The sequence below is a fragment of the Heterodontus francisci genome, chromosome 38 (assembly GCF_036365525.1).
Source record: "Heterodontus francisci isolate sHetFra1 chromosome 38, sHetFra1.hap1, whole genome shotgun sequence".
Classification (NCBI taxonomy): domain Eukaryota; kingdom Metazoa; phylum Chordata; class Chondrichthyes; order Heterodontiformes; family Heterodontidae; genus Heterodontus; species Heterodontus francisci.
Window position 1 is genome coordinate 26,612,782 of NC_090408.1, and position 14,657 is coordinate 26,627,438.

Below are 14,657 nucleotides of genomic sequence, written 5' to 3' on the forward strand. Positions count from 1 at the left end.
AGAAGTCATTCAAACTATCTACAGCATTATAAGTATCAACATCGCTGGTGTACAAAATAGTGAGTGTCAGCAGGGCATCAGAGTTCAGCCCAACCAGGTCTTCACCCAACATCCATACAGTTACACTTTCTGGTCATTGTACAGCTAATTTTTCCTCCCACATCTCCAATGCCCACTTCCAACTTGTGAGTACTGAGGGACCCTGTAGCACTCCATTGCCATCCTAGCCGAGATCAGCACAGGGCAGCAATCAAAGCTGGGACCTACCTGAATGGCTCAGTATGACAGCAGGCAGTGCTGTCATTCACCAATCCTGCTGTGGCCATTTCTAATTTTGCAGGCAGAATAAATGATAAGAAAGTATGAAAGTAAGAGGTAAACAGGACTGGACCATACAGTATCTAGAACTGCAATCGCTGCATATTAACAAGCATCTGGCAGTTAGCAATGCAAAGTGGATTCAGTAAGTTTGCATGCATGCTCAAAATAAACACATAAGGCAGGTTTTCACATCAAAGATCTCTTTAAAACATCCATAATGAAAAGAAAAGCTCAAGTAAAACACAGACTGTTTTCTTGTAATGTTCCATCAGTAAATACTTTAAAATCACAATTATTTTCAGCACTTATAGATCACAGTAGTTTCAAAACATTTTTTTATTTTAAAAAGGATTTGTCGAATTTTCATAATTGTCCTAGTGAAGGATCTTCGGGCTAGTGAAAAGAACACTTTCCAATGTAAGCATCAAGTTTCAGCATCAAGAACTTCCAGTTCATTAATATCTAATCCAGCCTAATTAAACTACAACTTGTTCAAAATTCCTCTGCACACATCATGTCCCACTTATCCATCCTTGCTGACCTCTGCAAGCTTCTCAACGTCAATCCACTGAATTCAAAATCTGAACCTTTCTTTACAAAATACCTCCATGGCATTGCTCCTCCAGCCCCATATCCCAACCCATGTCCTCCTGTATTCCAATGCTGGCTAACTGGCATCCCCATTTTTCTACTCTACCACCAATGGTACAGTCTTCGGCAACCTCAAGCCTACTCTAAAACTCTCTTCCCAATCCACTGCTTTGCTACTTCTATTCCTACCTTTAGAAACCTGTTCAAAATCTATCTCATTGATGATACCTTTAGTCACCTCCCCATATCTTCATATCTTCCTTTCTTATGTGAAGCACACTGGGGGCATTCCCTACATGAAAGACACTCCATACATAAGGTGCTGTATGAAAAATGCTGACTTTTTATAAAGGATAAATCCACCATGCTTGCTCTGGTAATGCTGTACAAACAACTGTGCTTGCTGAGCGAAACTCGATCTGTAAAATGTGTCACTCTGCAGCAAGTTATGCTGTGCATGACCAGGTAATGTACAACAATGACACAGATTAATAAAATACATTCTTCAGTGATACCTGCAAAATTCATCCGTTTATTTCAAACAAAAATTAAAATTTGATATCTGCATATAATTCAAGGTGAGCCATGTACTGGGATGGCCCTAGATTTTAAAATCGCAGCACAGGTTGGCAGCATATTTACAAATAAACTCAGGATAGTGCTTATAAACAGCATGAGAAGAGTTCCAAAGAAAACCACAATGAAAAAGAATCTTTTCTGAATTACGGGTTATTACACTTCAGTAAAAATATACCAAGTGCTGTCCTTTAAGAAACTGTAGAGCTTATTTTAATTTGGAGTGTCTTGGGGTGCAAGCAGCAAACCGATCCAAACGTGGCAGTGTGAGGCCCGTGTGATTTTAAGTCCTGGGTCTCACCTTCAGTCAATGGCCTGTCAGAAATCAGAGGGGAGCAGAAGAGCAATGTCGAATGGCAGGAGGCCTCTGCCAGGGATCAAAGGAATGTCCCTGGCACTCAGGTAAGTCACAGAGTGAGGATTCAGGAGGGCCTTGCAATCAGTGGGGGAGGGGATGTGCTGTGGTACAGAGGCCTAAGCTTTCCTTGTGGTGCCCAGAAAACCTCTCCTGTTCCTCCTGCCCCCTAGAAGGAAAGTCTAAAGCAATGAAAAGGACTTGCCTGGTCATATCGGCCAAGATTATGTGTTCAAGTCTCCAGCTGACAACTTAGTTCATTTTTTAAATGTACGTTTTTAATAGCTGCCAACAAATAAATTTTAGTTAACAGCAAGAAAAGTCATAAAATGCTGATTACATTGTGTAGGTCACTTCAGTAAAACACTGAAGACTCTGATCTAACATTTAATTAAAAGTATTGTCCTCAAAAACAGAAAAAATGGTGAATGGAGCCTGTTCAATCGTTCTCAAGCGAACAGTGCCAATAAAGTGAGGCCATAATGTGCTAAACAGTAGGTGAGTTATTTTTGTTCACAGGCTGAAAGCTGCCCTGACCACATCTACATGTACAACCAGTCAAAATGATTACAGCAGCAAAAAAAACAGTAATAACTGCAGCTGAAGTATTTCAGAGGGAGCCATTGCAGCTACTTTTCTGTTCTTAGCGATGATACGATTGTACAGTCTGCTACTTTAACTGTTACTCTTTCATCCTCATCAGGCAAAGCCTGCATAACAGACTGCAAATGAGGAGCAGACACTTCCACTGTGAGACTGCTGCACATGCACCTTGGAAAGGCCTGTTTCTAATGTGAAACAGATGCTTTTATACTGATCTACTACTTTGCATCTGGTGGATGGGGCTCTGACTGATGCTATTGTCTGTTTTTCCAGACAGTAGAAAAGGGCACCCATTTAGCTAAATTTTCAGTGTTGGTGCCGGATCTGGACAAAAAAAAAAGCATAGGTTTTAATTTAAATTGAAGTTAATTTGTTCACTTTAGTTCAGCCGGTAGGCAGTTCTTTTTCCTCTGGGTCAAGAAGGTTGCCAGTGTCTGCTGTACATCTGAGCTTCAGCTAATTACTATTAATTACAGTAATGAGGCAGTGCTACATTGTCAAAGGTTTGGTCCTTCAGAGGAGATGTTAAACTCTTTCAGTGTATGCAGATTGACTTTAAAATCCCATGCACATTTTGAAGAACTACAGAGAGTTGTCCTAGTGCTTTAGCCAATTTTGCTACTTCATCCAAAATTACTAAAAACATAGGAAGATCTTTCATTTCAGGAGCTCTTGCGCATGAAAAATGGCTGCTTCACTTGTATACATAACAGTCAGGGTACTTTAAAAAGACATAAAGCGCTTTGAGATGTTCTGATGTGAAAGGTGATATATAAATGCAAATATTATTTTTCCTTAATGTGCAACTGATGAAAGCAAGCAAAAAAGTAAAAAAAAGTGAACTTGCATTTATATAGCATTTTCTATATCACAGCATTGTCCCAAACTGGTTCACATACAATTACTTACTAACGTACTTTGAAGTACAGTCATCATTGTTAATGACTCTGCTGTAATGTCTCCCTACATCACAACAGTAACTACACTTTAAAAGTACTTCACAGGCTCTAAAATGCTTTGGGATGTCCTGAGATCTCACAAGGCCCTATATAAATCCAAGTTCTTTCATTATGTAGGTGAAAGCACCAGCCTTTTTGTACACAGCAAAGTTCAGCGTGATGAATGACTAGTGAATGGATCTTTGAAATTAATGAGCAGAGATCTGTTAATCACTGGCAATGGTCACTTTAAATTTGTTTCCCAACCTGAACAGTGTTCATTGCTGCACTAAATAACTAAGACTTTTTTTCCCCTTAAACCATTTAAAAATGCAATAAACACCATCTACTCAGAGGTCATCTGTTCTTCATTATTTCATTTTCTAAATATTGGTTTGGGCAGTTTGAGGGTAAAATAGTTTGCAGGTTTATAAATCATAAAGAAGTGTGGACTACCTTTCTAGAAACTCCTTATATTCCATAGTATAAATTAAGCAGCCAGAAGTACTGCACAAAGAACAGCTAGGCGTTGCGCAAACGACTACTGGCAACACCTATGCAGTCATATTCAGCTGGCCTCAGACACCGGAAACATCAGAGGAATGTATGATGGCATGAAGAGAGCTCTTGGGCCAACCATCAAGAAGATCACCCCCCTCAAATCTAAATCGGGGGACATAATCACTGACCAACGCAAACAGATGGACCGCTGGGTTGAGCACTACCTAGAACTGTACTCCAGGGAGAATGCTGTCACTGAGACTGCCCTCAATGCAGCCCAGCCTCTACCAGTCATGGATGAGCTGGACATACAGCCAACCAAATCGGAACTCAGTGATGCCATTGATTCCCTAGCCAGCGGAAAAGCCCCTGGGAAGGACAGCATTACCCCTGAAATAATCAAGAGTGCCAAGCCTGCTATACTCTCAGCACTACATGAACTGCTATGCCTGTGCTGGGACGAGGGAGCAGTACCCCAGGACATGCGCGATGCCAACATCATCACCCTCTATAAAAACAAAGGTGACCGCGGTGACTGCAACAACTACCGTGGAATCTCCCTGCTCAGCATAGTGGGGAAAGTCTTTGCTCGAGTCGCTCTGAACAGGCTCCAGAAGCTGGCCGAGCGCGTCTACCCTGAGGCACAGTGTGGCTTTCGTGCAGAGAGATCGACTATTGACATGCTGTTCTCCCTTCGTCAGATACAGGAGAAATGCCGTGAACAACAGATGCCCCTCTACATTGCTTTCATTGATCTCACCAAAGCCTTTGACCTCGTCAGCAGACGTGGTCTCTTCAGACTACTAGAAAAGATCGGATGTCCACCAAAGCTACTAAGTATCATCACCTCATTCCATGACAATATGAAAGGCACAATTCAACATGGTGGCTCCTCATCAGAGCCCTTTCCTATCCTGAGTGGTGTGAAACAGGGCTGTGTTCTCGCACCCACACTTTTTGGGATTTTCTTCTCCCTGCTGCTTTCACATGCGTTCAAATCCTCTGAAGAAGGAATTTTCCTCCACACAAGATCAGGGGGCAGGTTGTTCAACCTTGCCCGTCTAAGAGCGAAGTCCAAAGTACGGAAAGTCCTCATCAGAGAACTCCTCTTTGCTGACGATGCTGCTTTAACATCTCACACTGAAGAATGCCTGCAGAGTCTCATCGACAGGTTTGCGTCTGCCTGCAATGAATTTGGCCTAACCATCAGCCTCAAGAAAACGAACATCATGGAGCAGGATGTCAGAAATGCTCCATCCATCAATATTGGCGACCACGCTCTGGAAGTGGTTCAAGAGTTCACCTACCTAGGCTCAACTATCACCAGTAACCTGTCTCTAGATGCAGAAATCAACAAGCGCATGGGTAAGGCTTCCACTGCTATGTTCAGACTGGCCAAGAGAGTGTGGGAAAATGGCGCACTGACACGGAACACAAAAGTCCGAGTGTATCAGGCCTGTGTCCTCAGTACCTTGCTCTACGGCAGCGAGGCCTGGACAACGTATGCCAGCCAAGAGCGACGTCTCAATTCATTCCATCTTCGCTGCCTTCGGAGAATACTTGGCATCAGGTGGCAGGACTATATCTCCAACACAGAAGTCCTTGAAGCGGCCAACATCCCCAGCTTATACACACTACTGAGTCAGCGGCGCTTGAGATGGCTTGGCCATGTGAGCCGCATGGAAGATGGCAGGATCCCCAAAGACACATTGTACAGCGAGCTCGCCACTGGTATCAGACCCACCGGCCGTCCATGTCTCCGTTATAAAGACGTCTGCAAACGCGACATGAAATCGTGTGACATTGATCACAAGTCGTGGGAGTCAGTTGCCAGCATTCGCCAGAGCTGGCGGGCAGCCATAAAGACAGGGCTAAATTGTGGCGAGTCGAAGAGACTTAGTAGTTGGCAGGAAAAAAGACAGAGGCGCAAGGGGAGAGTCAACTGTGCAACAGCCCCAACAAACAAATTTCTCTGCAGCACCTGTGGAAGAGCCTGTCACTCCAGAATTGGCCTTTATAGCCACTCCAGGCGCTGCTTCACAAACCACTGACCACCTCCAGGCGCGTATCCATTGTCTCTCGAGATAAGGAGGCCCAAAAGAAATTAAGCAGGAATATGGTTGAGAGGAAAAAGTTCCCTACAAATCAGATTCTGACTCAAACAATCTTCACTTATATTATCACAAGTCAGTAAATTTCAACTCCTACACTAAACTGATTTTAAACTTGAACAGATCAGAAGTAATCAAGATTTATTTTTCAGTGTCATCAAATTTAAAGAAACTTAATGGCCTATTTTCAGTAAGCATGAGAAATTTCAGGACAAGATGTCCAAAAGTGCACACTTACTCTGCATTAAAAAACTGATAGAAGTATTTAAGAGCATTTTGTTCTGTGTTAAACAATTTCTCCACATCTTAAAGGCACACATTCTTTGCTTGGGTATAATTCCATAACCACCAGGTCCTCTCCAGAACCTCAGCCAAATAGTATTATTCAAATGTGAGCCTATACAGTGAACACTAGCAAGCTCTTCAACGATAGGGATGTACCTGGCATCTGCTGCCTGTCACAGCCAAAACTGATCCTATCCTCACCTAATGTCCATACATCGACACTTCCAGCACAGGGCATTCTAAATCAATCAGGAACAGTAATCACACTAATGGAGATCAAATCAGCACAGACTGGCTATGGTAACCAGGACCTTGCTGACCTTTATGTCCAGTGAGTTGCTGAGTCAATGAGAAAGCAATTTTGTCCCTAGTTTTAAGTTGCTATGCATAGGTTTCTCTGCACCTTATACTCTTCCTGGGAAATGAGGATGGGCAGGTGACTACTTCCAGTTCCCAGATGACGTGGCTGTCGACCCGGATGGTCTGAATTTTTTGACTGGCCCCTCCCCAGCAAATTTTTCTTTCCCTCCCTGTAAGAAAGTGCTTAGCCAGTGCTTTCTATTTGAGTGCATAGCTGAGATCAGGAATCAACAGTGCCTGGAAATACATTTGCACACTCATGTCCAGCTGCTCTGGTACAGCATGATGCAGCACTAAAGCACTGCTTTTCACAACCACTGGACATCTCAAAGCACTTTACAACCAATGAAGTACTTGTGAAGCATCGTCACTGTTGTAATGTAGGAAACCATAACCATTTAACTTCAACCTAACTATGATGCCGCAGACATTGGCATTTTTACAGAAGCAGCGAGTGTAAAGAGCTCCATTTTAAATTAAATTAACATGTACTCGAGGGTTTTGTTTTACACTTAATTGTTGCTGGGCTACTTTCCATGACTTGTTGACTGGGTCTAAAACAATTACACTTAGGAGTCAGTGCATGGGATTGAATCACTGATAATGCAGTTCTGGCAGACTGTCTTTAAATTTAATTGTAACGACTTGTCTTTATAGATTGGTGGAACAATTCAATAAAGAGAAAATGAAAAAGCATCTCTAAAAAACAAATCTAAATGGCGTTTAAATACAATGAGTTGTTTAAATTCTACATAAGAATTACATAAAATTAAGGCATAGAAACAGACCATTTGGTCCATGCTGGTGTTTATCCTCTACATGAGGCTCCTTCTATTTCTTTCTCCCTCATGTCATATCTAGCCTCCCCTTAAGTGCATATAAGAGATACAAGCATTGCCCTAACACACTGAAATTTGCGGCATGGGCACAGTATGAAAAGAGACCATTACAGTCCATCTAATCTACTCTAAATAAGAGCACTTACTTAAAATTCCTATTAAAATTGTTGCAACATTAAAGATGAGAAATTTAAATTATGCTGTTAAACTAATGACAGTCTTAGAAAAATGCAAAGCCATTATATTAAATCAGAAACTGCATACCATTTAAATTAAAATATTACATTTATTTCTCAATTGCACAAGTTATACAAATGCAAATATGATGTTTGTTCACTTTGATAAAGAACTAGGGGATGAACAAAGCTGGCGAGCAGTTTTCCAATTACATTCATAGATAACCTACAGGTGACTGTCAGAACCAGTCATCGTGACTAGATTGAAATTGCTGGTTCCACAAATGACCATCACAAAGACAACAGTCAGTGATGACACAAACAACAGGCAGTAGGGCTCAGCTTACCCAACATACCTACTATACACCACTATTTGACTAGTTTTACATATGATCACATATAGGAGAACTAAGATAAACGCTCGACAAAAGTCCAGGGACAATCTAACATATGTAAGCTAGGGCTAGGTTAATTTCCGTATATATTTTGACAGTACATCTTGAATACTGACTGGGCAGATTCATAATTTCAGTCCAGTGACAGCTTTGGTCGACACTTTCAACCAAACACATTCCTCTTTGGGAATGACTCAGTCACTCATCATTTACTGTCACGTCTGGTTTAGTGTTTCACCTTTGGATCCTTTTAAGTGACAGTGGATCTGCTCAGGCAGAGGCTAAACAACATAATGCAAATCGAAACATTGTCGCCAGTCACTAATTTCAATAGCACCATTTACAAAAGCAACGCACTTGAAAAAAAAACAATCAGGAATCTTTAAATGCATGGGTTGTACTGCAAATAATGCCACCATCCATTTGGTCTGGTAGTTTATTTTTGCTACAATGGAAATAATAACTATAAACAAGAGTTTACCAAATCAAACCAAATACTGGATTAATAACACACAAGGTTGTCGAGTCTGCATCCTCACAGTAGAAATGGAAACACTGAGGCTTTTTCTGCGACGCAAGCATGGGAGTGCAGAGTGAAACATAGAAACTAGGAACAGGAATAGGCCATTCGGCCCTTCGAGTCTGCTCTGCCATTCATTATGATCATGGCTGATCATCCAACTCAGTAACCTGTTCCCGCTTTCGCCCCATACCCTTTGATCCCTTTAGACCCAAGAGCTATATCTAACTCCTTTTTGAAAACATACAATGTTTTGGCCTCAACTGCTTTCTGTGGTAGCGAATTCCACAGGCTCACCACTCTCTGGGTGAAGAAATTTCTCCTCATCTCAGTCCTGAAAGGTTTACCCCGTATCCTTAGACTATGACCCCTGGTTCTGGACTCCCCCACCATCGGGAACATCCTTCCTGCATCTACCCTGTCAAGTCCTGTTAGAATTTTATAGGTTTCTATGAGATCCCCCCTCACTCTTCTGAACTCCAGCGAATATAATCCTAACCGATTCAATCTCTCCTCATACGTCAGTCCCGCCATCCCAGGAATCAGTTTGGTAAACCTTCACTGCACTCCCTCTATAGCAAGAACATCCTTCCTCAGATAAGGAGACCAAAACTGCACTCAATATTCCAGGTGTGGCCTCACCAAGGCCCTGTATAATTGCAGCAAGACATCCCTGCTTCTGTACTCAAATCCTTTCACTATGAAGGCCAACATACCATTTGCCTTTTTTACCGCCTGTTGCACCTGCATGCTTACCTTCAGCGACCGGTGTACGAGAACACCCGGGTCTCGCTGCTTTCTCAGTTTATAGCCGTTCAGATAATAATCTGCCTTCCTGTTTTTGCTACCAAAGTGGATAACCTCACATTTATCCACATTATACTGCATCTACCATGCATTTTCCCACTCACTCAACTTGTCCAAATCACCCTGAAGCCTCTCTACATCCTCCTCACAACTCACCCTCCCACCAAGTTTTGTGTCATCTGCAAATTTGGAGATATTACATTTAGTTCCCTCATCTAAATCATTAATGTATATTGTGAATAGCTGGGGTCCTAGCACTGATCCCTGCGGTACCCCACTAGTCACTGCCTGCCATTCAGAAAAAGACCCATTTATCCCTACTCTTTGTTTCCTTTCCGCAAACCAATTTTCTATCCATCGCAATACACTATCCCCAATCCCATGTGCTTTAATTTTACATGCTAATCTCTTATGTGGGACTTTGTCGAAAGCCTTCTGAAAGTCCAAATAAACCACATCCACTGGCTCCTCCTCATCAACTCTACTAGTTACATCCTCGAAGAATTCTAGTAGATTTGTCAAGCATGATTTCCCTTTCGTAAATCCATGCTGACTCTGCCCTATTCTACCACGGTTCTCTATGTGCTCTGCTATAAAATCTTTGATAATGAACTGTAGAATTTTCCCCACTACCGACATCAGGCTGACTGGTCTATAATTCCCTGCTTTCTCTCTACCTCCCTTTTTAAATAGTGGCGTTACATTAGCTACCCTCCAATCTGTAGGAACATTATGTGGTGACAACATTATGAGTGCCCTTTTTTGTGATGATTTCGTTTTCTATTATTTCCCCTTTAAAAACGGGCACTTTTGTTAAGATTATTTTTACTTGGGTTGATAACACCCAGTGTCTCCTCTTGCTCCAATTAAGAGAGAAAAATGAGGTATGGGACGGGGGGACACTCTTTGGCCAGTTTGAACGCTTAACTTTGGACCGGTTCGGTACCGATCTATTTGCAACCTGTGGATATGCAATAGCTTTCCAGAGGGCGCAACTGCCAGTCACAAAGCGGCCACTTCCATACAAATTAGAGAGTGCGGTGCATTAGGACTGCGGCAGATTTTCAAACCAACTTTGGGAAGTCTTTTTGTTCTAAAGGACATATATCCAGAGATTGGAATTGGACTCGGTGCCGCCGTTCCAAGAATTGAGTTCAGAGCAATTGTTCCAGTGGGGGACAAACAACTTTAAGCACTTTCCTACAGACTACTATTAGATTTTTTTTTCCAGACTTACCATTTCGGTTTCTTGGGTTTATGCTGTGTCCGGGGAGGGTTTGTCTACCCGAGGCGGTGCTTGTGCGCTCCTTACCGGCGATCCCCTGCCTCTGAGAAAGAGCGGAACTCCATCTACAGTCGAAGCTGCAGTGTACGGTAGAGGCATCAACAGGCTGGGGATGGATCCATGTTTTCGACAGGGAAGAGAGACAGAGAGAAAAAAAAATCTTCAAAGTTTTTTTTTTTGGTAATCAGTGCTGCAGCTCCGGGCTGTCTCCGAGCGCTACACAGTCAGAGAAGGGTTTTGAATGGGTGTCTAGTGAATGCGGCAAATCTGCCAATCGATCCATAAATGGAGAAATGTGGCTTTCGTGCTGCAGCCAATCGGGTTGTCAGTGCAGCTCGTCACACCATTGGGAATGCAGACAGGGAGAGGGTTTGAGGTGGAGCCAGCCTCAGCCGGCGCACACAGCAATGCACTCAACCGTGTTCCTGACATAATGCCATTCAAAACACCACACCTCACAAAAATATGACTGCAACTTGTACAGTGCAACCCAACTGTGAACTACCGTAAGAAATAGCGTCTTATCCGCACCCATAATGATACAGGTTTTACAGCGTGTGAGTTTATCTTAGTTTAATTGGATGTTATGCTTAATTATTAATAAATGCTGCATCTTCAGTTTCTGTTAGTGATCCTGGGCAACTCAGTATCACCTCTATTCGGCAACTCAAGTCTGGGAAGCAGCAGATTTATTTAAGATACATGCAAAGAACTTCTAGAATTGAAAAGAAATATAGAATATTCTATGAGCGATATCAGCACCTGGAGTGGACACTGCTGTGTCGTTTCCAGGAAGTAAAAATAGATGGAATCAGAACGCAATTCCGCAAAATACCTGTAACTCCACCCCTGCGAGAAAGTCCCAGGAAATAATAAATGTTAGTTGGTTTAGCCAGTCGTGGTAGGGACAGTGAGTTTAATTATAAACTAACAGAATTGAGGGATGCAATCCCTGTAGTAATATAAAGAGAATTGGACATTCCCTCCCCATGAACAGGGTGAATATTTGTCGTATGGAAATAGACACTGTAGGATGGGTTTACCCTGGGAATTGAACATGCCTTCTCTCTTTCCAGCATTCTTGTTTTTTTTTTCTGGTAGTTTTATTACTTGCTGGAGGATAATGTCACCAGAGTTGTAATCCAGAGGCCCAGGCTAATGCCCCAGAAATAACAACCGGTTCTGCTGAAGGGTCACTGACCTGAAACGTTAACTCTGCTTCTCTCTCCTGCTGAGTATTTCCAGCATTTCTTGTTTTTATTTCAGCTTTCCAGCATCTGCAGTATTTGGGTTTTATTACAATGCCCCGGGAACATGGGTTCAAACCCCACCATAGCAGCTGGTGGAATTTAAATTCAATTAATAAATTCAATTACTTAATAAAAATCTGGAATTGGAAGCTAGTCTCCGTATTAGTACCATGAAACTATGACTGATTGTTCTAAAACCCCATCTGGTTCAGTAACGCCCTTTAGGGAAGGGAATCTGCCATCCTTACCCGGTCTGGCCTACATGTCTCCAGACCTGCAGCAATGTGGTTGACTCTTAAATGCCCTAGCAAGCCACTCAGTCGTCAAGGGTAGTTAGGGATGGGTAACAAATGCTGGCCTGGCCAGCAACACCCATATGCCTTGACAGAATAATAAAAATAACTTAAATGACAACAGAAATACAAACCAATGACCCTATGTGTTTTTATTTTAGGTGTGGGGGGGGGGGGGGGGGGTTAGAATTGTAATATGTGGTTACGTTTTACTGAACTCTGGAACAAGATGGAATTAAAAAATCTTCCAGAGATTTATTTTTTCACCGTTAACTGAACTCCTCCTCTCCCAAGAAGTACATGGTCCAGGTACTAAGGATGGCCTTCAGTTCTGAATTCTGTCCAAAGATATTTGAAGTCCTTAAATCTTCAAACCCGTTTTATTTTAAGCACCTTAAGTGCCAGTTCTGATGAAGGGTCACTGACCTGAAACGTTAACTCTGCTTCTCTCTCCACAGATGCTGCCAGACTTGCTGAGTATTCCCAGCATTTCTTGCTTTTATTTTAAGTGCCTTGTGTGTATGTGTGGCGAGAGCACAGGAGCTTCCCTCAAGCTAACAGCAGATTGACACGGGCTTTTTCCTTTGATATTCTACTCATGGCAACGTCTGTCGCTGCTTTCCACCCTGAGCCACAGGTTGAAGGTTGGCTTCCCGGTCCCGGTCGCAGCCTGTCAGTGCGGCTCAATACCGCGGCTGTGGGAAGGCGGAACTGGCGGCGAGAAACCCGCCGCCCTTGCCGCCTGGACGGGGCCACTTAAAAACGCGACAATTCCTGGTTGCTATGGCAACAGCGTCCGCGCGCGCGCACACACAAAGCACCCGGCAACAGCGCAGCGAACCGGCGGCGGCGACACTGCGGGCCTCTGGCAGCGGACACGGTGCATTTTCGGCGAAGAGCAGGGGGTGGGGGGGAAAACACAACTTAAACCACGGGTTTGGAGCCGCCAGAATAGATAAAGACCAATATCAGGCACCTGGCGTCTGCTGCAGGAGCAATGTTTACCCCGGTCTAACGGTGAGGACAGGCGGATCCATGATTTTAAACGTGGTGGCCATGCATTGCTGCAGCTGAAAATGTGCATCTTGTGTACTCAGTGCTCCACCTTGTCCCCTGTCACACATCCTGCTTAAATTGTCAAATTTACATTATGCAAATCAGAAAGGTTTCGCAAACCTTTCGAATGTGAAATAGATGTCAGTGGAAATACTCAGGAGAAAAGCACTGCTCTAAGAAAAAAGCTGCATTTAAATCTTCCACCTTCTCAAAGCTGAACAGATGTTTGGAGGAAAACTGCTATCAGGGAGGAAATGTCATCGAAATGATAGGAATTGTCATTCCCTAAAAGATTGAGATAGATAAACCCGTTTAAATAAGTGGAGCTGCTTATTTTTCAGCAGCCGAATACAATATGAATGATTATCACTCGTTAACGGATGAAACTTGATAAAATGGGCACTAAGTGCAGCACAATTTCAATCTGCAGGAAGAGGGCTTGAAATGGTAGCATGCTGCGACCGCTTTTATGTGCTTTATTAAATTCCTCCCAGCTGAATTTTCAAACATTGCAGAGCCACCTCGAAGTCTATTGTTAACATTTTTAGTGTTAGAAAAGAGCTGACAGGATTACATGGTCCCTCACTGCCAAGTTATGTTTATTTTATAGTAATTTGTTTTCATACCATTATTTTCAGAAGTAGGCCATTCAGCCCAACTAGTTTCATGCTCCTTTCCTTTCCCCACCCTCAGCATATTGCTATCTCCCTCATGTGCTTATCTAGCTTCCCCTTGCACTCATCTATGCTATATGCCTCAACTACACCTTGTGGTAGCAAGTTCCACATTTTCATATTTGTATTTTTTATGATTTGAAAAATTTCACTGGTAATTAGATCTCAACTTCCTCTGTTTAGAGATTGGTGAGGCCATGCAGTGCACTCACACCACACTGAAAATGACGGTATGAAAACAAATGACAATATAATTACTATGGAGGAAACTGAACTTGGCATTGGGGACCAGACAGCCCTTTACTGATCGGCTTACTGGTGTGTGTAAACTGAAAATTTAGATTATTCTTCTCAAACATTGCAAAATTATAATGTACAATTATGAATGTTACATAGTGCCTAAAGATTTCCAAACTGATTGCAAGTAATTACATCCCCAGCCAACTGTTACTTGCCTTCTTTAATTCTTTGTAAAAGCAAAATGTGCTTTAATAGAATAATTTGTAGCTAGAATAGGGCACATACAAAAATATAACACTGGAAAAGAGTTGCTTTCTATATTTCAGGTTACCCCTTTTTAAACCTTCCTTTACATAAGCTTGCAATAGACGTATTAAGTTATTACTTTGAGTAACTGAACAGTTAACAGAACCTGCCATCAACAGATATTTTTGAAGGAAGCTGGGTGAATGTATAATCTTTACTTAACTGCAGAGACCCT

General features: G+C 42.5%; 2 protein-coding genes across 7 annotated transcripts in view; one reads left to right on the forward strand and one right to left on the reverse strand.

Moving 5' to 3' along the window:
* Positions 1-13,260, reverse strand: part of myo1ea (myosin IEa) — a 132,338-nt gene extending 119,078 nt beyond the window's left edge. Inside the window, exons 1-2 of one of the 4 annotated variants that reach the window (XM_068017914.1) lie at positions 13,183-13,260; positions 10,616-10,769 (exon numbers count right to left, since the gene is read on the reverse strand). In XM_068017914.1, the coding sequence (XP_067874015.1) occupies positions 10,616-10,618 (3 nt within the window). In that variant the 5' untranslated portion in view covers positions 10,619-10,769; positions 13,183-13,260. Of the gene's footprint in view, positions 1-10,615; positions 11,111-12,632; positions 12,950-13,182 lie in introns of those variants that run through there. The other 3 variants (XM_068017913.1, XM_068017912.1, XM_068017915.1) reach the window with 3 other exon arrangements.
* Positions 11,002-14,657, forward strand: part of LOC137352455 (protein FAM81A-like) — a 37,121-nt gene continuing 33,465 nt past the window's right edge. For 2 of the 3 annotated variants that reach the window (XM_068017916.1, XM_068017918.1), the window contains exon 1: positions 11,002-11,220. The gene's annotated coding sequence lies outside the window, so the exon portion shown is untranslated. Of the gene's footprint in view, positions 11,221-13,077; positions 13,224-14,657 lie in introns of those variants that run through there. The other variant, XM_068017917.1, reaches the window with a different exon arrangement.